The sequence below is a fragment of the Eucyclogobius newberryi genome, unplaced genomic scaffold (assembly GCF_026437365.1).
Source record: "Eucyclogobius newberryi isolate DKJ021-1_F unplaced genomic scaffold, fEucNew1.0.hap1 SCAF_19, whole genome shotgun sequence".
NCBI classification, from domain to species: domain Eukaryota; kingdom Metazoa; phylum Chordata; class Actinopteri; order Gobiiformes; family Gobiidae; genus Eucyclogobius; species Eucyclogobius newberryi.
The window spans coordinates 4,556,257-4,583,282 of NW_027315823.1; the positions used below are offsets into that span (position 1 = coordinate 4,556,257).

Sequence of the window (27,026 nt, forward strand, 5' to 3'; positions counted from 1 at the left end):
GAGCTCTGTATAAACTCCTTACTTGGCCTTCATATTGAGGTCTGAGGCAACACGTGTAAGACCAAAAAAAAAAGCATTAAGAGCAGTTACATTTTATTTTTTATATTTGTTTACATAAAAAAACAAGAATTCTAAGAACATGAGAGAATTCAAATATAAGTTTAGTCCAGCACGTCTAGTCCAAAGTCTTTCAAATGTGTGTGAAAGTCAAAGAGAAATCACATTTTCAAGTTATAGTCAACAAACCAGAACACTTTAAACCTCCAAACGCTGAAATTCTATGATTTACACTGAAAATTAAACTGTTTATGAAAGACTTTTAGAACAAATACTGTCAAAGGGACGGATCTGGAACAGTTTGAATCATGAGTTTATCTGTGTAAATCTGCAGAAACTTGAGTTATGAGTTTTAGTTTGTGACAATATCGGACTTTGCATCTGTTTAAGTCCAGTTTCTTTTTGTGAATGAATAATGATGGAGTAAAAGGTTTTACACTTGTTCTTTTACGCTCAGGTGTTAAAGGTTGACACCTCCGTTTGCGTAAAGTTTTTACTTCCTGGTTGGACACAAGCACAAATATGACACAGGTAGAGGTGATTCCACAGCTGTTACCTAGCAACCAGACTGTAAAGAACCAAACTCCACATAAATGACAACAGTTCTGATCTGACACACTATAATATAATAACACCATAAAACACCTTTATTTAGTCCAACCACGGTTTAAACTGTCTCTGTGTCGCACACTGATGACATCACAGAGGGATTCAGCTCGACTTCCCGTCATTTTAAACTATTGTTTTTCAACATTTCTTCACAAACTGCGACTTAACGGAAGTAAAACTGTGTTCAATGTTTACCACAGGTTCTATCCATCAGTCCATTCATCTTCCGCTTATCCGGGTCGTGGGGGACAGACTTTCCTCTCCCCAGACACTTTCTCCCGCTCCTTCAGGCCACAGAGAGTCCCTCCAGCGTGTCCCGGTGGGACAAGAACACCTCCAGAACAGATGCCCAAGCCACCTCAGCTGGAGGAGCAGCGGCTCTACTCCAAGCTCCTCCTGTGTGACTGAACTGACCCCTTGTATCTGCGATCTTGTCCTCTGGTCATCACCCAAAGCTCATGACTCAGCTCCTTCTTCACCACAACAGTCGATGCAGCGACTGCATCACTGCAGCTGCTGCACCAATCCAACTGTCAATCTCACGCTCCATCCTTCCCTCACGCCTGAACAAGACCCCCAGATACTTGAACTCCTCCACTTGGGGCAAGGACTCCCCACCGACCCGGAGAGGGCAAGACACTTTTTTCTGGTCGAGAACCATGGCCTCAGATTTGGAGGTGCTGATTCTCATCCCAGCCGCTTCACACTCGGCTCAAACCGTCCCAGTGCATGTTGCAGGTCCGGGTTTGATGGAGCCTTCCGACCCCGACCGCGCCCTCCGACCCCTGAGTGGGCCTAGAAATTCTGTCCATAAAAACAATGAACAGAAGCGGTGACAGAGGGCAGCCCTGAGGAGTCCCAGACGCACTGGGAAGTCTTTTTAAACTACAGAACACAAACACAAACGGCTCTTATGGTTTTATTGAAGCTTTTACAGAATAAACAGCAACATTTACACAATTTATAATGAAGAACACTGTTCTGAGATCAGCCAAAACATTAAAACCACAGCTCCATCCTCAACCAGGTCTAAACCAGGACTAAACCAGGTCCAAACCAGGTCTAAACCAGATCTAAACCCGGAATAAACCAGGACTAAAGCGAAGGGTAATATATTATACAGTGATCCCTCGCTATATCGCGGGTCACTTTTCGCGGTCTCGCTGCTTCTCGGATTTGCATCATGCATTGTGTTCTGCATTCTGATTGGCTAAACTGTCTCTCCGCGTCTTCTCTACCTGTGTGTCAATAACGTTATGGATTAATATGTACACGTACGTAAAACCGCTTGCCAAATTGAAGATTGCGAGGCCGGTGAGAGCGCGCGTGTGAGCTTCAATGTTTTATGGAGTATTTCATTGTATAATAACAAAAAAAATAAAGGTTTCTACTTCACGGATTTCGCCTATTGCGGGTTCTTTTTGGAACGTAACCCCCGCGATAAACGAGGGTTCACTGTAATGCAGATAATCTCATACTTTGTGAATACGGTCGGTGTAATCCCTCATTCGTCCAGGAGTGTTCCATTATAGAAAAAGATTAGGTTGCATCATCTGGACTCCGTTTCATTCTTAATCTGTGAATCAAGACCTGGAACTCACATATTTATCCTACTCTGAGTAGGCCCTGCCCAACCGGGCTCCAGAAAACACTTTAAGACTAGTTCATCCTAAAATCAAGATGCAACACAAAAACAGAGCAATGTAGTTCAGTCTGTCCAATGCAGTTGTAAAGAGCGCCACATAGTGAGACTAAAGAGCCATGGCACAAGAGGCTTTATCAGCAGAAGACACTGGAGTTCAGGACCACAGAGCGTCGTGCATCTTCATCTTAAAGACACAAACCACTCTATCAAAGACAGTGAGGAGAAGATTCTGAGCAGGACAAAAGATGCTTTGAAAGAGTTAAAGAGGCAATCTGTGTTAAAAAAGAAAGACCATCATTAAATAGAAACTGTGGTTTAAGATTCAACCTTCAGGTTGTTTATAATGGAATTTTGAATCCCTGGAAAGGTCGACTCCCAGAGCATTCTGATGCTAATCAGTTACACAGGGAGGGGAGAGAGTGAGCCAGGGACAATAGGAGGCTGATAACCCATTAAAGGACTGAGAGGAAACAAAGAGGGTTAGTTTCTGGTGAAACCAAAAACACCTTTTCATCAGGTGGTCCCGTCCGGGGGGCAGGGCCTACTCAGAGTAGGATAAATATCTGAGTTCCCGGTCTTGATTCACAGATTGAGAATGACTCTTGGATGAGAGTCCAGATGAAACAACTGAATCTTTTTCTACACTTTGTGAATACTGTTTTGAGGTGATGCAAAACTGGAATATCGAATTCATTGTTTAAAGGAAAAATGCAAAAATTGGTACTTTTCTGGACGTGACCTTGTGGTGGTCGTAATGTTTTGGCTGATTCATGTTTTCGTTCAGGGGAAAAACAAAGGGACAAAAGTAAAGTTAGTGCAAAAACGTTCTTTCCCTTTAAACTTTGTAGTATCACAGATGGATATTTGAGCCAGAGTTTCAGACATTTCATTAAAATTAAAGTGCAGACATTTAGAGTTTTAGAGTTAACCAAGCGGCCACTTTATTAGGCACAAATGTTAGACGACTTAAATGGGACAAAGTCTTGGTTTAGTCCGACTGAAATCACAGTTTTCATTTTGACAACGAACTAGATTTACTTTGCTAAATTAGACTTAGGCTAAAATATCGGGTTAATTTACAATACACTGAGTAAATCTGCGTCTTTATTAATTCTAATTGTTTAATAACACGTAATTAAAAGCTGGAACAACGTGTTTTGGGCTCAGTATTCGTCGTGAGCACATTTTCTTTACATTTGTTGTTGTTACTTTTATGTAAAACAACAAAATCTGAGCTTTAGAGCGTAAAATAAGTGAGTTCTGATTTAAAGCGCCCCCTACAGGTCGGACCACTCATTGAACTAAAACACAGTTAAGTTTTATGTATTTAAATTTTGCCAAAATTATAAAAATGTTATCCCAGGAAAGCACATTTTTTAGGTTTATAATTCCACTTCCTGTTTGTAATTGATGACATCACACTAGGAAATTACCCAGCAACCACTGGGCCAAAACGTATCTAATGTCACCATTATTTTAATTTGACAAATAAAATACACAAGAGCGACTTTATTTTGTTGAATTAACGTTTAAAGAGTCAAAAAAGTTGTTTCTTTTGTGTAAATTCAACATAAACTTTGACAGAAACGAGTGTCCCTGGTGTGACGTCACTTCCTGTATGAGTGTCCCTGGTGTGATGTCACTTCCTGTATGAGTGTCCCTGGTGTGATGTCACTTCCTGTATGAGTGTCCCTGGTGTGATGTCACTTCCTGTATGAGTGTCCCTGGTGTGATGTCACTTCCTGTATGAGTGTCCCTGGTGTGATGTCACTTCCTGTATGAGTGTCCCTGGTGTGATGTCACTTGCTGTCATTTACTACAGATTTTTCAACGTTTTCTCCACAAATACCTGCTTGATTGGTGTAAAACTATAATTTATATGTACGAAAGGTATAAATACACCAAATAAAGTCAGAATTAGAGTATCGTCATGGGCCCTTTAAATGTTTTATTGGGCGTGGCTTGTTGCCACTTGTGTTTGGCCTCACGACTTTAATGTTTCCTGTCCTGTTCAATCCAAAATTACGTGGAGCGCCTTTATAGATAAAGTTGTGCCTGATAAAAAAGTGTCTCCTTCAGGCGAAACTCTTCAAATAATATTCAAGGCAAAACACATTTAAAGAAGATTTCACGAAACAATAAATACACGAGTGGTTTTGTCACGTGACGATAAACGTGAAGTATGTTTAAAACAGTAACACGGCACAGAACCTCAGTTTTACTGTTGAGGATAAAAGGTCGTCCTTTTTACCTAGAAGACACCAGAACGACACAAAGCCTCAAGAACCCTCGCGAAGCCTCACAAATCATCATGAAGCCTCACGACTCTTCTCGAAGCCTCACGACTCTTCTCGAAGCCTCACGACTCTTCTCGAAGCCTCACGACTCTTCTTGAAGCCTCACAATGCTTCAAGAAGCCTCACAACCCTTTGCAAAGCTTTACGAAGCCTCACGAAGTCTCACGATTCTTCATGAAGCCTCACAAAGCCTCAAGAAGCCTCACGTATCTTCAGGAAGCCTCATGAATCCTCACGAATCATCACAAATCTTCAGGAAGCCACACGAATCTTCACAAATCCTCACAAATCTTCACGAAGCCTCACGTATCTTCACGAAGCCTCATGAATCCTCACGAATCCTCATGAATCCTCACGAATCATCACAAATCTTCAGGAAGCCTCACAAATCTTGACGAAGCCTCATGAATCATCACAAATCTTCATGAAGCCTCACGAAGCCTCACATCTGCATCTTTCTAACACAAATATAAATGAATGTTCCTTGTAGAACGTCTGCGAGGAGCGTTTTTAAAGTTTGTGCAGCAGGAAAAGTGGTTTCTATGACGACGCCTCGATTCTGTGAGCTGAGAAGACAAGAGCGGGTTAACTTACTGTTACTGTACATGTCAAATAAAGATGTAAAAAGGCTTCTAGATACAGACTGTTTATGAATAAAGAGTATTATAATGCCACAATCTTTGTTCTAAAAGGTTTCAGATTCTGTCAAATCCAGATAATAATTAAGATCAAAATATGATCAAATGATCAAAATATGATTAATTTGTTGTCGACTAATCACAATAATCCTGGATTAATTAATTGTTGCTCAAGATTCTGTTCTTTAAATGCAGCTAATGTGAGGAAAGTTCTACGTTTGGTTCTGTACGACGCAAGGAGGAGCTGGAGGTATGAGGAGCCGGAGGAGGAGGAGCAGGAGGAGGAGGAGCAGGACGTACGAGGAGCAGGAGGAGCAGGAGGTACGAGGAGGAGCAGGAGGTACGAGGAGGAGCAGGAGGTACGAGGAGCAGCAGGAGCAGGAGGTACGAGGAGCAGGAGGCACGAGGAGCAGGAGGTACGAGGAGCAGGAGGTACGAGGAGGAGGTATGAGGAGCAGGAGAAGCAGCAGGAGGTACGAGGAGGAGCAGGAGGTACGAGGAGCAGGAGGCACGAGGAGCAGGAGGTACGAGGAGCAGGAGGTACGAGGAGGAGGTATGAGGAGCAGGAGAAGCAGCAGGAGCAGGAGGTACGAGGAGGAGCAGGAGGTACGAGGAGCAGGAGGTACCAGGAGCAGGAGCTACGAGGAACAGGAGGAGCAGAAGGTACGAGGAGGAGGAGGCACGAGGAGCAGGAGGTACGAGGAGCAGGAGGTACGAGGAGGAGGTATGAGGAGCAGGAGAAGCAGCAGGAGCAGGAGGTACGAGGAGGAGCAGGAGGTACGAGGAGCAGGAGGTACCAGGAGCAGGAGCTACGAGGAACAGGAGGAGCAGGAGGTACAAGGAGAAGGAGGAGCAGGAGTAGGAGGTAAGAAGAGGAGCAGGAGGTACGAGGAGCAGGAGGTACGAGGAGCAGGAGTAGGAGGAGCACGAGGTACGAGGAGCAGGAAGAGCAGGAGTAAGAGGAGCAGGAGGTACGAGGAGGAGGAGCAGGAGGTTCTCACATTGTCTGGGGATCCTGAGGGCCTCGGTGTCTGAGCACAGCACCTGGTGCATGACTCCTCTGAACTGATACAGCAGCTTCAGACTCTTCTCCTCAGCAACACACGGATCATAGAAGCCAGGAAGACCAGCCTGAGGAGAGACCAGGACTGAGACCAGGACCAGGACCAGGACCAGGACCAGGACTGAGACCAGGACCAGGACTGAGACCAGGACCAGGACCAGGACCAGGACTGAGACCAGGACCAGGACTGAGACCAGGACCAGGACCAGGACCAGGACCAGGACCAGGACCAGGACTGAGACCAGGACCAGGACTGAGACCAGGACCAGGACCAGGACTGAGACCAGGACCAGGACTAGCACCAGGACCAGGACCAGGACTGAGACCAGGACCAGGACTGAGACCAGGACCAGGACTGAGACCAGGACCAGGACTAGCACCAGGACCAGGACCGAAACCAGGACCAGGACTGAGACCGAGACCAGGACCAGGACTGAGACCAGGACTGAGACCAGGACCAGGACTAGCACCAGGACTGAGACCAGGACCAGGACCAGGACTGAGACCAGGACCAGGACCAGGACTGAGACCAGGACCAGCACCAGGACCAGGACCAGGACCAGGACCAGGACTCGGTCTCCATAGTTACCTTGGAGGCCTCGGTCAGGATGAGTTTGGAGTCTTTGACCAGACACTGCAGAGGAACCGTGACGTCGATCACTTTGTTCTTCTCTTTCTGACTCAGATCAGACACAAACTTCCCGTACCAGGCGTTCAGTATGATCAGCCCTGGAGCAGAAGACCACACCCGTCACGTGTGACCTATGTACATGTTACATGTGTATGACCTATGTACATGTAACATATGTGTGACATATGTACATGTTACATATGTATGACCTATGTACATGTAACATATGTGTGACATATGTACATGTTACATATGTATGACCTATGTACATGTAACATGTGTGTGACATATGTACATGTTACATATGTATGACCTATGTACATGTTACATGTGTATGACCTATGTACATGTAACATATGTGTGACATATGTACATGTTACATATGTATGACCTATGTACATGTAACATGTGTGTGACCTATGTACATGTTACATATGTATGACCTATGTACATGTAACATGTGTGTGACCTATGTACATGTTACATATGTATGACCTATGTACATGTAACATGTGTGACATATGTACATGTTACATATGTATGACCTATGTACATGTAACATATGTGTGACATATGTACATGTTACATATGTATGACCTATGTACATGTAACATGTGTGTGACCTATGTACATGTTACATATGTATGACCTATGTACATGTAACATATGTGTGACATATGTACATGTTACATATGTATGACCTATGTACATGTAACACGTGTGTGACCTATGTACATGTTACACGTGTATGACCTATGTACATGTAACATATGTGTGACATATGTACATGTTACATATGTATGACCTATGTACATGTAACATGTGTGTGACCTATGTACATGTTACATGTGTATGGCCTATGTGCATGTTACATGTGTATGACCTATGTGCATGTTACATGTGTATGACCTATGTACATGTTACATGTGTATGACCTATGTGCATGTTACATGTGTATGACCTATGTGCATGTTACATGTGTATGACCTATGTGCATGTTACATGTGTATGACCTATGTACATGTTACATATGTATTGCCTATGTACATGTTACATGTGTATGACCTATGTACATGTTACATGTGTGACCTATGTACATGTTACATGTGTGACCTATGTACATGTTACATGTGTATGAGTGTATGACCTATATACATGTTACATATGTATGACCTATGTACATGTTACATGTGTATGACCTATGTACATGTTACATGTGTATGACCTATGTGCATGTTACATGTGTATGGCCTATGTACATGTTACATATGTATTGCCTATGTACATGTTACATGTGTATGACCTATGTACATGTTACATGTGTGTGACATATGTACATGTTACATATGTATGACCTATGTACATGTTACATGTGTATGACCTATGTACATGTAACATATGTGTGACATATGTACATGTTACATATGTATGACCTATGTACATGTAACATGTGTGTGACCTATGTACATGTTACATATGTATGACCTATGTACATGTAACATGTGTGTGACCTATGTACATGTTACATATGTATGACCTATGTACATGTAACATATGTGTGACATATGTACATGTTACATATGTATGACCTATGTACAAGTAACATATGTGTGACATATGTACATGTTACATATGTATGACCTATGTACATGTAACATATGTGTGACATATGTACATGTTACATATGTATGACCTATGTACATGTAACATGTGTGTGACCTATGTACATGTTACACGTGTATGACCTATGTACATGTAACATATGTGTGACATATGTACATGTTACATATGTATGACCTATGTACATGTAACATGTGTGTGACCTATGTACATGTTACATGTGTATGACCTATGTACATGTTACATGTGTATGGCCTATGTGCATGTTACATGTGTATGACCTATGTACATGTTACATGTGTATGACCTATGTGCATGTTACATGTGTATGACCTATGTACATGTTACATATGTATTGCCTATGTACATGTTACATGTGTATGACCTATGTACATGTTACATGTGTGACCTATGTACATGTTACATGTGTATGAGTGTATGACCTATATACATGTTACATATGTATGACCTATGTACATGTTACATGTGTATGACCTATGTACATGTTACATGTGTATGACCTATGTGCATGTTACATGTGTATGACCTATGTGCATGTTACATGTGTATGGCCTATGTACATGTTACATATGTATTGCCTATGTACATGTTACATGTGTATGACCTATGTACATGTTACATGTGTGTGACATATGTACATGTTACATATGTATGACCTATGTACATGTTACATGTGTATGACCTATGTACATGTAACATATGTGTGACATATGTACATGTTACATATGTATGACCTATGTACATGTAACATGTGTGTGACCTATGTACATGTTACATATGTATGACCTATGTACATGTAACATATGTGTGACCTATGTACATGTTACATGTGTATGACCTATGTACATGTAACATGTGTGTGACCTATGTACATGTTACACGTGTATGACCTATGTACATGTAACATATGTGTGACATATGTACATGTTACATATGTATGACCTATGTACATGTAACATGTGTGTGACCTATGTACATGTTACATGTGTATGACCTATGTACATGTTACATGTGTATGGCCTATGTGCATGTTACATGTGTATGACCTATGTACATGTTACATGTGTATGACCTATGTACATGTTACATGTGTATGACCTATGTGCATGTTACATGTGTATGACCTATGTGCATGTTACATGTGTATGACCTATGTACATGTTACATATGTATTGCCTATGTACATGTTACATGTGTATGACCTATGTACATGTTACATGTGTGACCTATGTACATGTTACATGTGTATGAGTGTATGACCTATATACATGTTACATATGTATGACCTATGTACATGTTACATGTGTATGACCTATGTACATGTTACATGTGTATGACCTATGTGCATGTTACATGTGTATGACCTATGTGCATGTTACATGTGTATGGCCTATGTACATGTTACATATGTATTGCCTATGTACATGTTACATGTGTATGACCTATGTACATGTTACATGTGTGACCTATGTACATGTTACATGTGTATGAGTGTATGACCTATATACATGTTACATATGTATGACCTATGTACATGTTACATGTGTATGAGTGTATGACCTATATACATGTTACATATGTATGACCTATGTACATGTTACATGTGTATGAGTGTATGACCTATATACATGTTACATATGTATGACCTATGTACATGTTACATATGTATGACCTATGTACATGTTACATGTGTGACCTATGTACATGTTACATGTGTATGAGTGTATGACCTATATACATGTTACATATGTATGACCTATGTACATGTTACATGTGTATGACCTATGTACATGTTACATGTGTATGACCTATGTGCATGTTACATGTGTATGACCTATGTGCATGTTACATGTGTATGGCCTATGTACATGTTACATATGTATTGCCTATGTACATGTTACATGTGTATGACCTATGTACATGTTACATGTGTGACCTATGTACATGTTACATGTGTATGAGTGTATGACCTATATACATGTTACATATGTATGACCTATGTACATGTTACATGTGTATGAGTGTATGACCTATATACATGTTACATATGTATGACCTATGTACATGTTACATATGTATGACCTATGTACATGTTACATGTGTATGAGTGTATGACCTATATACATGTTACATATGTATGACCTATGTACATGTTACATATGTATGACCTATGTACATGTTACATATGTGTGTACATGTTACATATGTATGTAAATGTTACATATGTGCAGGGACGTGCATTCAGGGGAGGCAGTGCCTCACCTGTCAATCTTGGGGGGGAAATGTATATATAAAATAAAATAAATATAAATATTTTGTCATCTGGTATGTATTATAAACCCCCTTTCCGTTTGAATCCAATATCGAACAATATTTTGTCAAATAAGAATGTTCAGATGCCTCTGGAGCGCGCACACACAAACTGAGCTGGTGCAATGCAAATGATGTGTCACTCTCTCCCTCAGTGTACAACAAATAAAAACCCCTGACCATGTGCTCTGTGCTTCAATATTCTCAATAATGTATGAAGAGGGCGCTCTATCTTCATTATTATTATTGTGTATGTAGAATCTGGACGATTACATTTCCAAGTTAAAACGTTTCGCAAATCTGGATTTTCAATCAAAGCATGAAGTTATAACTAAAGGAAACCTACACCGAGGGAACGGGTTGCTTCAGACGGAGTGATACGTCTAAAAACGCTGGCACCATTTACAGAACCCTCGGCCTAGCGGTTAGTGACACACCTAGAGAACAAGAGATAGTGGGATCAACTGCTGCTTGTCTCGAATGTTTTTTTTCGTGTTCAACTTTTTAAACTTATAGATTGCTCAGTCTAGTTTGTTTTGGGATGAGTTATGTCAGAGATGAACAAAGGCAATGGTTCTGTAACATTTTTGATAACATCAGTGTCAGATTAAAGTCAGGTTTGATCATTTTGGTGAGCGAGCTTTCCTTGGTTTAAACTTTAGTGGATTGTAGTAGAAAAAACTTCAGTTGTAGTCATCTGGACTCAGTTTGAAAAAATAGACGTTTCGACTCTCATCCAAGAGTCATTGTCAATAAAAGAATTTAGATCGAGAACTCCGATATTAATACTGTTCTGTGGTAAGACCCGCCCATTGGGCGGAGCCTTCCTGAAGTAGAAAGAGTTGTTTGTTTCAACAGAAACTCCCCCCTTGTATCTACCGAGCTAGCCTATTCAGAATCTTAATGGCCTATTAGAATCCTCTTTGTCTTTGTGAGACCCTGGCTCAACCACCCTGACTGTTCAGTTTCCCGGGAAACTGAACAGAGAAGGAAGGGTGTTTCTATCCCTTATGTGTCTGGCCTGTCGGAAAAACTGCAGAGAATTTTTAGACAACACGAAGTCCCTGTTTATTTTAAACCAGGAAACACTTTAAGACAAAAACTGGTTCACCCTAAGGACAACTTGCCGACTCAAAAACAGAGCAATGTAGTTTATTCGATCCAATGCAGTGAAGAAAGCTGTAAAGAACGGTACATAGGTGAGACGAAACAGCCTCTACACAAGAGGCTTTATCAGCACAGAAGAAATACAAGTTCAGGACCACAGAGCGCCGTGCATCTCCATCTTGAAGCCTCTAATCACTCGTTTGAAGACGGTGAGGTGAAGGTTTTAAGCAGGAGAAAAGATGGTTTGAAAGAGGAGTCAAGGAAGCTATTTTTGTTAAAAAAGAAAGACCTTCTTTAAACAGAAATGGAGGGCTCAGATTCAATCTCCCTGGTATCTATAATGGTATACTGAACCCCTGGAAAGGTAGAGGACCAGGACCAGGACATTTAGATGCTAATCAGGTACTCAGGGTGGTTGAGCCAGGGTCTCACAAAGACAAAGAGGATTCTAATAGCCCATTAAAATTCTGAATAGGCTAGCTCGGTAGATACAAGGGGGGAGTTTCTGTTGAAACAAACAACTCTTTCTACTTCAGGAAGGCTCCTCCCAATGGGCGGGTCTTACCACAGAACAGTATTAATATCGGAGTTCTCGATCTAAATTCTTTTATTGACAATGACTCTTGGATGAGAGTCGAAACGTCTATTTTTTCAAACTGAGTCCAGATGACTACAACTGAAGCTTTTTCTACTATGGAACACGCCTGGACGAATGAGGGATTACACCGACATATTTAGTGGATTGCACAAACTTTGTGAAATGTCCCAACATTTTGATGACACAAAACTGCAGAGCCTATCAGAATATGTAAGCTTTTTTTACTTCGAGACTAAGGGCGGAGCTAGTGGGACTGTAGAGCAATGAATGCAAGTCTCCTGCAGCTTCTCCTCGTTTTGGTCCAGAACGACCTGTTTAAGGAGTTCTTTTGGTTCAGTCATGTTTGTAAATCTGACTCTGAAAGAGTCGCGCCTCACTAGCCCTGAACCTCACCAAACGTTATATATGTGTGTGTATGTAAATGATAAACATGTGTGTGTGTAAATGATAAACATGTGTGTGTGTAAATGATAAACATGTGTGTGTGTGTGTAAATGATAAACATGTGTGTGTGTAAATGATAAACATGTAAAGGATAAACATGTGTGTATGTAAATGATAAACATGTAAATGATAAACATGTGTGTAAATGATAAACAGGTGTGTATGTAAATGATAAACATGTGTATGTAAGTAAATGATAAACATGTGTGTATGTAAATGATAATCATGATAAACATGTGTGTATGTAAATGATAATCATGATAAACATGTGTGTATGTAAATGATAAACATGTGTGTGTGTAAATGATAAACATGTGTGTGTGTGTGTAAATGATAAACATGTGTGTGTGTAAATGATAAACATGTAAAGGATAAACATGTGTGTATGTAAATGATAAACATGTAAATGATAAACATGTGTGTAAATGATAAACAGGTGTGTATGTAAATGATAAACATGTGTATGTAAGTAAATGATAAACATGTGTGTATGTAAATGATAATCATGATAAACATGTGTGTATGTAAATGATAATCATGATAAACATGTGTGTATGTAAATGATAAGTCGTCATAAGGCGATGGTACAGCTGGCAGCCCGGTGTAAACGCTCTCTCTTCTTTCTCACACTTAATGTGCTTTATCTCCTATATTTTGTAAATATAGTTAGTATATTTTTTCTATTTTACTGTACGATAGGGACACGCGCTGGAATAGTTTTTTAATTTCAACTGTTTTTGACTTTTTTCGGCTGGATTTGAGCGTTTTTCGTTGCGTTCGTTGTGTTGTTGTGACGTGAGCTAGCTCCGAGCGAGCCCACCAGCCCCCCCCGCGCCCTCCGGCCGCGCTAAAGTACGGCGTGTCGTCGGTACACGTTTATATACACGTTTATATGAAAGAGGAACTTCACGAACGATCGGGACACGCACTGGAATCGCTTTAAATTAACTTGTTTTGACTTTATTCGGCTGGATTGAGTGTTTTCGTCGTGTCGTGGCGATGTGTCTTGGCTCCGGCCCCGCCCCCCGGCTCCGGCCCCGCCCCCCGGCTCGTACCGTGTTTCCACAAAGGAGGAACTCATGAAACTGCGGAGAACTGTCGTCTTACCCGGAGATCGTCACGTTATCCCGTCGCAATACTGACCTAACCTAATACTGATGTGCAATTCTGTCGTATGTGCAATTGCTGTTGGAATTCATGTGCAATTACTGTGAAATTCATGTGCAATCTATGTGCTGTCGTGACACATATTCATGTGCAATTACTGTCGTGATCACATGCAATGGTATTTATTTATTTATTTGTCTATGGGAGTTTTTATTTATTTATAGGAGATCTTCTACTGAAAGTGTTTTTCAGACTTCCTATAAGTGATCTGTTCTTCTGTATCTACCTCTGTATCTACCTGCGTTGCACCAATGAAATTTCCCCATGTGGGACAATAAAGGAATATCTTATCTTATCTTATGATAAACATGTGTGTGTGTAAATGATAAACATGTGTGTAAATGATAAACAGGTGTGTAAGTAAATGATAAACATGTGTGTATGTAAATGATAAACATGTTTGTGTATGTAAATGATAAACATGTAAATGATAAACATGTTTGTGTGTAAATGATAAACATGCAAATGATAAATATGTGTGTGTATGTAAATGATAAAAATGTAAATGATAAACGTGTGTGTGTAAAGGATAAACATGTAAATGATAAACATGTAAATGATAAACATGTTTGTGTATGTAAATGATAAACATGTAAATGATAAACATGTGTGTGTGTAAATGATAAACATGCAAATGATAAATATGTGTGTGTATGTAAATGATAAAAATGTAAATGATAAACGTGTGTGTGTAAAGGATAAACATGTAAATGATAAACATGTAAATGATAAACATGTTTGTGTATGTAAATGATAAACATGTAAATGATAAACATGTGTGTGTGTAAATGATAAACATGCAAATGATAAATATGTGTGTGTATGTAAATGATAAAAATGTAAATGATAAACGTGTGTGTGTAAAGGATAAACATGTAAATGATAAACATGTGTGTGTATGTAAATGATAAACATGTAAAGGATAAACATGTGTGTATGTAAAGGATAAACATGTAAATGATAAACATGTGTGTGTGTAAATGAAACTTGACAAATCTAAGAAAAGTGAAGGAAAAACATTCTGAGTTCAGCAGAACATTCAGCTTTTTTGACTCTTGAAATCACGCAACACATTGTAAACATCTCAAACTGTTGCATCCTCGAAAATGCTGCTTCTTCGCCCGCGTGGACACGTTTTATCCTCGAAAACGCTGCGTCTTCGCCCGCGCCGACACGGCTCATTCTCATGCAAAGAGCGTTGCATCATCACACTTCGCACGTTTCACAGTCGGCAGCAAAATTTGAATTTGTTTTGACATTCTGTGGATTGGGAGGAGTTGTTGTTGTTTAAATTCCTCACCCATTTTGGACTCCTCTGTGTCTAAGATCCTCTTCACCGACTCCTGCATTAGCAAAACCTGTCAAAACACCAAGAGCCAAACCAGGGACTGAAAACAATTCCTCACATTATGAAAAACGTGTGCGTTTCCTGTTGGACTCACGGCCGACTCCGCCTCCTGCTTCTTCTTGGCGATGTCTGTGGCCGAGTTGATCCTCTGAAGCTCCAGATCTCTGAAAACACAAACACTGTGAACGACGAGGAGCCACGGCCAGAGCTCTGCGATCTGTGATTTATGGTTGTTATGGTGACGCCGCGATTCCCAGTGCAACATTTTACACACTTCAGTGACGTTAAAGTGCAGATATCGAGCCTTACTTTGGTCTCTTTTGGCCGTTTAACATGTTTAGCATTTGTATGTTTTAGAACAGATGAAAACACACTTTAAAGACGTTTTATGCTTTGGCCTGAGATATTTGATCATCTAAAACAGGGGTCCCCAACCACCGGGCCAGGGACCGGTACCGGTCCGCAACTCGTTTGCTACCGGGCCATATAATCTATCAGTGACAGCATATTCTCTGACGTAACTTTCACCTGTCCCTCATAACACGCTTATAAGCTCGTCTGTGGATATATAATGAAAAGCCTTAAAGGAAATTGCCAATGAAATCCATTAAATATAATGGCAAGAATATTATATCTCTGCTCTTGTCCTGCGTGATAATATAACTGATACGTGCATTATAAGTGATACGCGCTGCCCAAAAGTAGCGAAAAGCTCGTAAAAATGAGTAAAAAACAAAAGTCTTTGGAAAGCATTTTTGCAAAGGGGAAAAGGCCAAGTGAGGAGCAGACGAGGAGCAGACGAGGAGCAGACGAGGAGCAGACGAGGAGCAGACGAGGAGCAGACGAGGAGCAGACGAGGAGCAGACGAGGAGCAGAGGAGGAGACAGCGGGGATTTTGGACACGTCTCCTGGGCCAGAATTCTGCAACTGCTGCGCGATCACCTGTTTTTACTTTTACAAGAGTCTGAGCACTACTTTCCGCGCCGTGAAGGCAACAAGACAAAACTACGGAGCAGACTGGACTTAAACACATTATGGGCGTCATTGTCTCCATCAGTCCTAGATGGGACCATCTCATTGCATAGAAACACGCGCAGGGCCCCCGCTAATTCTGCGTGTGGTGAGTTGTAATTTTTATGCACTTATTTTTGCCATATTTCTCTGATGAGCTTCCACCAGTCAGAAGAACAGTGAAGACACGTGTAACTGTACGTTATGTTACTCCAATTTGGATCTTTTGGTATGGTACATTTAATAATGTACAGATGCGTCTTTAGAGAACATTTCGCCTTCTGAGCTGAATCGAATGGAAGCCCAAGCACCGCCCACTTCCGCGCAAGTTAACCTGACCGCGACATAACCTGGCACACCAGTCCGTGAAAAAAAAAACCTACATTATTCCGGTCCGTGGTGCAAAAAAGGTTGGGGACCCCTGATCTAAAACGTCTGTGGATCATTCTCTTTAGTTTGGACATTTTAAATGGCTAAACTGACTGTTCCTTCTGTATTTGAACATAAATAATGTGACTGACTGTTCCTGCTGTATTTGAACATAAATAATGTGACTGACTGTTCCTGCTGTATTTGAACATAAATAATGTGACTGACTGTTCCTTCTGTATTTGAACATAAATAATGTGACTGACTATTCCTGCTGTATTTGAACATAAATAATGTGACTGACTGTTCCTTCTGTATTTGAACATAAATAATGTGACTGACTGTTCCTGCTGTATTTGAACATAAAAAATGTGACTGACTGTTCCTTCTGTATTTGAACATAAATAATGTGACTGACTGTTCCTGCTGTATTTGAACATAAATAATGTGACTGACTGTTCCTTCTGTATTTGAACATAAATAATGTGACTGACTGTTCCTTCTGTATTTGAACATAAATAATGTGACTGACTGTTCCTGCTGTATTTGAACATAAATAATGTGACAGACTGTTCCTTCTGTGTTCTGAACATGAATCATGTGACTGACTGTTCCTGCTGTATTTGAACATAAATAATGTGACTGACTGTTCCTGCTGTATTTGAACATAAATAATGTGACTGACTGTTCCTTCTGTGTTCTGAACATGAATCATGTGACTGACTGTTCCTTCTGTATTTGAACATAAATAATGTGACTGACTGTTCCTTCTGTATTTGAACATAAATAATGTGACTGACTGTTCCTTCTGTATTTGAACATAAATAATGTGACTGACTGTTCCTGCTGTATTTGAACATAAATAATGTGACTGACTGTTCCTTCTGTATTTGAACATGAATCATGTGACTGACTGTTCCTGCTGTATTTGAACATGAATCATGTGACTGACTGTTCCTTCTGTGTTCTGAACATAAATAAATTGACTAACTGTTCCTTCTGCGCCTGTGTGAAGGGGATGATGACGAGTCGGTGCATGGCGAGGTAAAAGAGCAGAGGTCCCGCTGTGGCGTAGAACACGGCAGAGGGAAGCAGCTGATCCGTGAGGTGAACCGGGAACAGGAAGGTCTGCGAGGCCCGGGACAGTCTGCAGGGGGCGACAGAGAGGCGACGTTACACGCAAATAACAAACTCTGACACACACGGCACTCGCTTCGTCAAGAGCCAAAATGTGATATTTCCAGCGCCGGGACGTTGCCATGGAAACACACTGGTCGTACTTGATTTTGAGGGTGACTCCTTGTGGGACTCCGACGCTCACAGTGGCCGATAAAACGCTGTGTCGACTGATCTTCCTCTCGGCGCCGTACTCCACGACCGTGCCGAACCAGCCAGTCCTGAGGAGACACGAGACGGGAGGGACAAACAGCAAAGGTGAATACGCACAACACTACTCCAAAGTGTACGATATTCATGTGTATTAGACGTACTTGAGAGAGCCTTTGACTTTGGTCTGGTCTTCGTCCTGGAACTTGTACTGGTAACTCAGCATGAGGTACGAGAGAGGGACCCCCAACTGAACACACGGGACAGGAACACGGGACGGGAACACGGGACGGGAACACGGGACGGGAACACGGGACGGGAACACGGGACGGGAACACGGGACGGGAACACGGGACGGGAACACAGGACGGGAACACGGGGAAATACGTGTCATAACAAGTCACTATGACACTGTCTGCAGAGTTCTGTGTGTTTGCATGTTCTGCCTGTGTCCATGGTGAGCAATATACATTTTGAACCAAATAAAGGTTGAAATATGGTGACTGCATAGATGTTTAGACTCTTTTTGGACATTTTGATCACATAGGATTCCGATCAGAATAATCATGATTAGTCGACCTCACCTGCAGGGCGACGGTGAGGTGGGTGGACTTGGTGTCACGCACGAGGCTGGTCGTCATGGCGCTGTGAGGGCCCCAGCGCCACTGCAGGTAACCCATTGTGTGGTCGTCCAAGTGCCGCGCCGTCATCATCGAACACGAGGGTTTGAGGCCGCGAGGGGAGAACTGCAGCCCACACTGAGCCGTCGCCCAACTGTGGGGGAGAGAGGGGGAGACAAGTGAGCGAGGCGGAGACATGTGAGGGAGGCGGAGACGTGTGAGAGAGGCGGAGACGTGTGAGAGAGGGGGAGACATGTGAGAGAGGCGGAGACGTGTGAGAGAGGCGGAGACGTGTGAGAGAGGCGGAGACATGTGAGAGAGGGAGAGAGAGGCGGAGACGTGTGAGGGAGGCGGAGACATGTGGGAGAGGCGGAGACGTGTGAGAGAGGCGGAGACGTGTGAGAAAGGGAGAGAGAGGCGGAGACGTGTGAGGGAGGCGGAGACATGTGGGAGAGGCGGAGACGTGTGAGAGAGGCGGAGACGTGTGAGAGAGGCGGAGACGTGTGAGAGAGGAGGAGACGTGTGAGAGAGGCGGAGACGTGTGAGAGAGGCGGAGACGTGTGAGAGAGGCGGAGACGTGTGAGAGAGGCGGAGACGTGTGAGAGAGGAGGAGACGTGTGAGAGAGGCGGAGACGTGTGAGAGAGGCGGAGACGTGTGAGAGAGGCGGAGACGTGTGAGAGAGGGGGAGACGTGTGAGAGAGGCGGAGACATGTGAGAGAGACGGAGACATCTGAGAGAGACGGAGACATGTGAGGGAAGCGGAGACATGTGAGGGAGGCGGAGACATGTGAGGGAGGTGGAGACATGTGAGGGAGGCGGAGACATGTGAGGGAGGCGGAGACATGTGAGGGAGGCGGAGACCTGCAGCCCACACTGAGTTTTTCCTTAACGTTTGAAACGCCCGGGATCTCCATGTTCCCTTTGATCTGTCGAACGGGAGTAAAGGAGGAGACGTTCCGCTGGTCGTCTGCGGCTTTAACGAGAAGACTCACCATCTTTGTGTGATGTTCCTGAACATCTTAAACCCGACAAGGGGCCCGAGAATGTCCCCGGCCCCAAACTCCACCTGCAAACGCACGGAAAAGAGAAGAAACAAAACATTCAGATTAGACATCGTTTAGCCCTTATCGTTGTTCTAATTCTTCACTGTTTTGTCCTAATGTAGTTTGAATAATAATAAAGGCGCATATTTAACGTCTTTGGTTGGATTGTCGCTGCTGAATTCATTAAACCTTAATTTTATCCTGGTTTTAGTGCTTTTTCTGTAACATTTTGCCGTCAACTTGATAATATATTCTGAGATGTTGTGAAACTTTGCAAAGCTCCCTCTTCTTCGCCTTTGTGAGCGTTTTATCTGTGTGTTTCCCCCCCAGCGGCAGCGGCGTCCCACCTCGCCCCAGCCTCGCACTGATGTAACGCGCCGGACCGTCACGTTGATGTTTCCACCGCCATTTCCGTTGTGAGTGGAGAGCGAGCCGGCGAGAACGGCCGTGTCGGCGTTCGTCAGAGGAGCCTGAGGACGGAGAACAGGAGAGAGGAGTGAGAGAGGAGTGAGAGGAGTGAGAGAGGAGTGAGAGGAGAGTGAGAGAGGAGTGAGAGAGGAGTGAGAGAGGAGTGAGAGGAGAGTGAGAGGAGTGAGAGGAGAGTGAGAGAGGAGTGAGAGAGGAGTGAGAGAGGAGTGAGAGGAGTGAGAGAGGAGTGAGAGGAGAGTGAGAGAGGAGTGAGAGAGGAGTGAGAGGAGAGTGAGAGGAGAGTGAGAGAGGAGTGAGAGAGGAGTGAGAGAGGAGTGAGAGGAGAGTGAGAGAGGAGTGAGAGAGGAGTGAGAGAGGAGTGAGAGGAGAGTGAGAGAGGAGTGAGAGGAGAGTGAGAGAGGAGTGAGAGAGGAGTGAGAGAGGAGTGAGAGTGGAGTGAGAGGAGTGAGAGAGGAGTGAGAGAGGAGTGAGAGGAGAGTGAGAGAGGAGTGAGAGAGGAGTGAGAGGAGAGTGAGAGGAGAGTGAGAGAGGAGTGAGAGAGGAGTGAGAGGAGTAACAGAGGAGTAACAGAGGAGTGAGAGAGGAGTAACAGAGGAGTGAGAGAGGAGTGAGAGAGGAGTGAGAGAGGAGTGAGAGGAGAGTGAGAGAGGAGTGAGAGAGGAGTGAGAGGAGTGAGAGAGGAGTGAGAGAGGAGTGAGAGAGGAGTGAGAGGAGAGTGAGAGGAGAGTGAGAGGAGAGTGAGAGGAGAGTGAGAGAGGAGTGAGAGAGGAGTGAGAGAGGAGTGAGAGGAGAGTGAGAGAGGAGTGAGAGAGGAGTGAGAGAGGAGTGAGAGGAGTGAGAGAGGAGTGAGAGAGGAGTGAGAGAGGAGTGAGAGGAGTGAGAGGAGTGAGAGAGGAGTGAGAGGAGAGTGAGAGGAGAGTGAGAGAGGAGTGAGAGAGGAGTGAGAGAGGAGTGAGAGAGGAGTGAGAGAGGAGTGAGAGGAGTGAGAGAGGAGTGAGAGAGGAGTGAGAGAGGAGTGAGAGGAGAGTGAGAGGAGAGTGAGAGAGGAGTGAGAGAGGAGTGAGAGAGGAGTGAGAGGAGAGTGAGAGAGGAGTGAGAGGAGTAACAGAGGAGTAACAGAGGAGTGAGAGAGGAGTGAGAGAGGAGTAACAGAGGAGTGAGAGAGGAGTGAGAGGAGAGTGAGAGAGGAGTGAGAGAGGAGTGAGAGGAGAGTGAGAGAGGAGTGAGAGAGGAGTGAGAGGAGTGAGAGAGGAGTGAGAGAGGAGTGAGAGAGGAGTGAGAGGAGAGTGAGAGAGGAGTGAGAGAGGAGTGAGAGGAGAGTGAGAGGAGAGTGAGAGAGGAGTGAGAGAGGAGTGTGAGAGAGGAGTGAGAGAGGAGTGAGAGAGGAGTGAGAGGAGAGTGAGAGAGGAGTGAGAGAGGAGTGAGAGAGGAGTGAGAGAGGAGTGAGAGGAGAGTGAGAGAGGAGTGAGAGGAGTAACAGAGGAGTGAGAGAGGAGTAACAGAGGAGTAACAGAGGAGTGAGAGAGGAGTGAGAGAGGAGTAACAGAGGAGTGAGAGAGGAGTAACAGGAGTAACAGAGGTGTGAGAGAGGAGTGAGAGAGGAGAGAGAGGAGTAACAGAGGAGTAACAGAGGAGTGAGAGAGGAGTGAGAGGAGTGAGAGAGGAGTAACAGAGGAGTAACAGAGGTGTGAGAGAGGAGTGAGAGAGGAGTAACAGAGGAGTAACAGAGGAGTGAGAGAGGAGTGAGAGGAGTGAGAGAGGAGTAACAGGAGTAACAGAGGTGTGAGAGAGGAGTGAGAGAGGAGTAACAGGAGTAACAGAGGTGTGAGAGAGGAGTGAGAGAGGAGAGAGAGGAGTAACAGAGGAGTAACAGAGGAGTGAGAGAGGAGTGAGAGGAGTGAGAGAGGAGTAACAGAGGAGTAACAGAGGTGTGAGAGAGGAGTGAGAGAGGAGTAACAGAGGAGTAACAGAGGAGTGAGAGAGGAGTGAGAGGAGTGAGAGAGGAGTAACAGAGGAGTAACAGAGGTGTGAGAGAGGAGTGAGAGAGGAGTAACAGAGGAGTAACAGAGGAGTGAGAGAGGTATGAGAGAGGAGTGAGAGGAGTGGACTCTGTTTTTTAGGAAAGAACGATATGTTTCGACTCTCATCCAAGAGTCATTCTCAATCTGTGAATCAAGACCGGGAACTCAGATATTCATCCTCCACCCGGTGGGCGGGGCTTACCCAGGGGAGTGTAACTGATTAGCATCAGAATGCTCTGGGCGTCGACCTCTCCAGGGATTCAAAACTCCATTATAAACGACCTGAAGGTTAAATCTATAGTTTCTATTTTACAGTTTTTATTTTTTTTGTTAAAAAATAAAATCCGTCCTTAAATAGACATGGAGGTGAAAGCGTGAGCCAGGTTACAATATGAAGCTGATAGTAAACAAATAGTTTTAGTTTCTGGTGAAACCAAAAACTTTTATCCCAGTTGGGCGGGGCTTACTCAGAGTAGGATAAATATCTGAGTTCCCGGTCTTGATTCGCACATTGAGAATGACTCTTGGATGAGAGTCGAAACGTTTTGTTTTTAAAAAAAAAACAGAGTCCAGATGATACAACTGAATCTTTTTCTACACTGGACCCCTCCTGGACGAATGAGGGATTACACATGTGTGAGGAGTGTTATAGACTAAAATAAAAATGGGTTTGCTTCTAAAATGTTCACGTTAGTTCCTTTTTGTTCTGTGTGTTGTTTCTTTTCCCTTCTCAGTCAGTGCCTGGTGTTTTTACCTCTATCGATTGTGAAATGTGCATCTTGTTGATCTCGATGTGAGGGAAACCGCTGCTCGGCGCCTCCTCGAAGTCGTCCTCATCGAAACGATCAAACAGGTCTGTGGCGTCCACTCCGACACTGATGGTTCCCTGACGACGAGGGAGGACGATAGAGAAGGTCAGAGAACACGCAGCAGGTCAGAGAACACGTAGAGAACACACCGAGAACACGCAGATGGTCAGAGAACACACGGGAGGTCAGAGAACACGCAGATGGTCAGAGAACACGTAGAGAACACACAGAGAACACGCAGATGGTCAGAGAACACACGGGAGGTCAGAGAACACGCAGATGGTCAGAGAACACTCGGGAGGTCAGAGAACACGCAGAGAACAAGCAGAGAGAACACCGAGAACACGGAGAGAACACACAGAGAACACGGAGAGAACACGGAGAGAACACACAGAGAACAAGCAGACCTTGGGGTTGGTCCTCTGCTGCAGCCGCCGCTCTTCTCTCTCCCTCTGGAGTCGTTCATATTCCTCACGGATTTCCGCCGGAGTTCTTTTCCTTTCCACCACCTGAAAACACAGATCATGGTTTGAGAAACACAAGGCGAGCCGCTGGACGGACACTCGCCGTTTCTCTGACCTCACCTCCCATCCGTCCACTTCCAGACCTTTCTTCCCAAAGAGGTCGTAAATGGCTCTGGCGTGATCATCGCTGAGGACTGAGGAAAGAAGACTTTGAGCAAGGTTTAATCTGACCTGAGCCCGACGAGCACTGCAGGACCGATCCTCAAGGCCGTTAATTATGATTAACAATATCATTTAAATATTGTGAAGTTCCATGTTTGAACAACACTCACAGGTTTGTACTTTGATCTACATAAAAACAACAACAGAACGAGCGACACAAACAAAATATTAAACTCTCTGTGGCAACAAAAATCTGATTGTGAGTCCGTTTAGAACATTTCAATAGTTGCATTTCCCTGGGGCGCGGTGGCATTTCCCTGGCGCGCTGTGGCATTTCCCTGGGGCGCGGTCGCATTTCCCTGGGGCGCGGCCGCATTTCCCTGGGGCGCGGTCGCATTTCCCTGCCCCGCGGTCGCATTTCCCTGGCGCGCGGTCGCACTCATGCAGCGTTTCTGTACCTGTGAACGCCTGCTGCACCTGGTTGAAGAGCTGCTCGGCCTGGCGCTTCAGCTCGGCGTCGCGGTGCTTGTCCGGGTGGTAGAGCATGCACAGTCTGCGGTACGAGGCCTTCAGCTCCTCCAGAGTCGCCTGGAGAGGAGAGAAATCTGCTTGTTTGTGCGTCTGTGCGCGGATGATTGGCGGGTCGGCGTCTTATGATGTAACTAGAGTATATATTTATAACTTCTAAGTCAAAGCTAATTCTGGCATATTTACAGAAAAGTTCATTAATATGCACTCTCGCTGAAATGAATGAATAAATCAAACCCAAGGAATAACGACACACTGAAGATCTGTGTGAGGAATAACGACACACTGAAGATCTGTGTGAGGAATAACGACACACTGAAGATCTGTGAGGAATAACGACACACTGAAGATCTGTGTGAGGAATAACGACACATTGAAGAGCTGTGTGAGGAATAACGACACACTGAAGAGCTGTGTGAGGAATAACGACACACTGAAGATCTGTGTGAGGAATAACGACACACTGAAGAGCTGTGTGAGGAATAACGACACACTGAAGATCTGTGTGAGGAATAACGACACACTGAAGAGCTGTGTGAGGAATAACGACACACTGAAGATCTGTGTGAGGAATAACGACACACTGAAGAGCTGTGTGAGGAATAACGACACACTGAAGATCTGTGTGAGGAATAACGACACACTGAAGAGCTGTGTGAGGAATAACGACACACTGAAGAGCTGTGTGAGGAATAACGACACACTGAAGATCTGTGAGGAATAACGACACACTGAAGATCTGTGTGAGGAATAACGACACACTGAAGATCTGTGAGGAATAACGACACACTGAAGATCTGTGTGAGGAATAACGACACACTGAAGATCTGTGTGAGGAATAACGACACACTGGAGGGAAATACATCTGTTAATATTGCAGAAGAATATGAATGCGAGTTGGAGATCAAAGCTAAAGGTCCAACAAATATTAAGAGCGTGCGACAGCGAGAAGAGAAGGAGCTGTGGACCTGATCAGAAACTCCTCTGGGCCGAGGGAAGAAGGAGCTGTGGACCGGATCAGAAGCTCCTCTGGGTCGAGGGGAGAAGGAGCTGTGGACCTGATCAGAAGCTCCTCTGGGCCGAGGGGAGAAGGAGCTGTGGACCTGATGAGAAGCTCCTCTGGGCCGAGGGGAGAAGGAGCTGTGGACCTGATCAGAAGCTCCTCTGGGCCGAGGGAAGAAGGAGCTGTGGACCTGATCAGAAGCTCCTCTGGGCCGAGGTGAGAAGGAGCTGTGGACCTGATCAGAAGCTCCTCTGGGCCGAGGGGAGAAGGAGCTGTGGACCTGATCAGAAGCTCCTCTGGGCCGAGGGAAGAAGGAGCTGTGGACCTGATCAGAAGCTCCTCTGGGTCGAGGGGAGAAGGAGCTGTGGACCTGATCAGAAGCTCCTCTGGGCCGAGGGGAGAAGGAGCTGTGGACCTGATGAGAAGCTCCTCTGGGCCGAGGGGAGAAGGAGCTGTGGACCTGATCAGAAGCTCCTCTGGACCGAGGGGAGAAGGAGCTGTGGACCTGATGAGAAGCTCCTCTGGGCCGAGGGGAGAAGGAGCTGTGGACCTGATCAGAAGCTGATCTGTGCAGAAGATGCTGCTGCAGCATGTTCAGACCAGGCCAATTGTTTGGCAAGAAACATGCAACACTAGAATGTGTTCTTTATATTTCTATTTGGATCAGTTGGTTAGATGTATGAAGTTATTAGAGCAGAATGGATTTATAAATTAGTGCTTCGCAGAATAAAAAAATACTCATTTGGTAAATTTTTAAGACCCTTTTTTCAAAAATGTATCGGGATACGTATCGTATCGCGAGGGTCTTGGCAATACCACTACCATTTTTCAACCTTTATTTGGTCTGAAATATACTTTAAAGTCTCAACGTACAATAGTAATAATTGCGCCCTTGTCGTCGATGACTGAAATAAATGTTAGCTGCAGTTCTAAACATTAACATAACATTAGTTTATCGTCGTGACTTTAAAACATTTTAGTGTTTGTTAACCGCATCTGCAGTTTTGTTTTAATTTCGTTGAGGTAGTAATAAATATACCACATTCTGTTTCCAATTTACTCATTCTAACTTATTTTCTCCCATTATTGGACGGCAAAAGACCAACTTAGTCAATTTCAATATCAAAGTAATTTAATAATTTGACTGAGCTACGTATTCTTGCATTGGAGGATATTTATATAATGGTACTTTTACTGTTCGAAATGCAGTACTTTGCAGAAAATGACTTCAGTTCAATAAATATCACCTGAAAATAGCATATTTATTTGTGAGTGACACTCGCGACACTGATTATAAAACTGTTAGTCATCACCATTGTCATTATTAATCACGAGTTTCTACTCAAATGGCTGATATTTAAAACAGCATATTCATATAAAAGTGCAGCTTTAGTCTGATTGAAGCTAACGGTGGCTGATTCTGAACCGGACTCGGAGAAGCTGAGATTTTCCCAACTTCGTCGCGTAATTCCTCCAGAAGCGCGACGCAAACACGGACAGTTTGAAGCCCGCGGCGAGGCCGACATTTCCCGCGTCACGCCGCACTTCGTACCTCTTTCCCGACGTTCAAAAGTGAGTAATAATCCTGGTTTTTCGGCTCCTCAACATCTTCTAAGGACGTCGCCATGTTTGCGTCCGCCCCCCAAGCCCCGCCCACGCAACCGCCGTCCTCTGAGCTGATTGGC

At 43.9% G+C, this 27,026-nt stretch overlaps 1 protein-coding gene across 1 annotated transcript; it reads right to left on the bottom strand.

Moving 5' to 3' along the window:
• Nucleotides 1-1,571: 1,571 nt before the first annotated feature.
• LOC140365201 (dnaJ homolog subfamily C member 11-like) lies at nt 1,572-27,026 on the bottom strand. The gene is made up of 16 exons (XM_072451482.1): nt 26,894-27,026; nt 24,269-24,398; nt 23,769-23,842; nt 23,592-23,693; nt 23,130-23,261; nt 20,273-20,395; nt 19,875-19,948; nt 18,846-19,035; nt 18,426-18,511; nt 18,216-18,332; nt 17,927-18,082; nt 15,650-15,719; nt 15,508-15,565; nt 6,899-7,038; nt 6,248-6,377; nt 1,572-5,174 (listed from the first exon to the last, which is right to left on the bottom strand). The coding sequence occupies exons 1-16, from the start codon at nt 26,966-26,968 to the stop codon at nt 5,149-5,151; spliced, it is 1,683 nt and encodes a 560-aa protein (XP_072307583.1). The 5' UTR covers nt 26,969-27,026; the 3' UTR covers nt 1,572-5,148.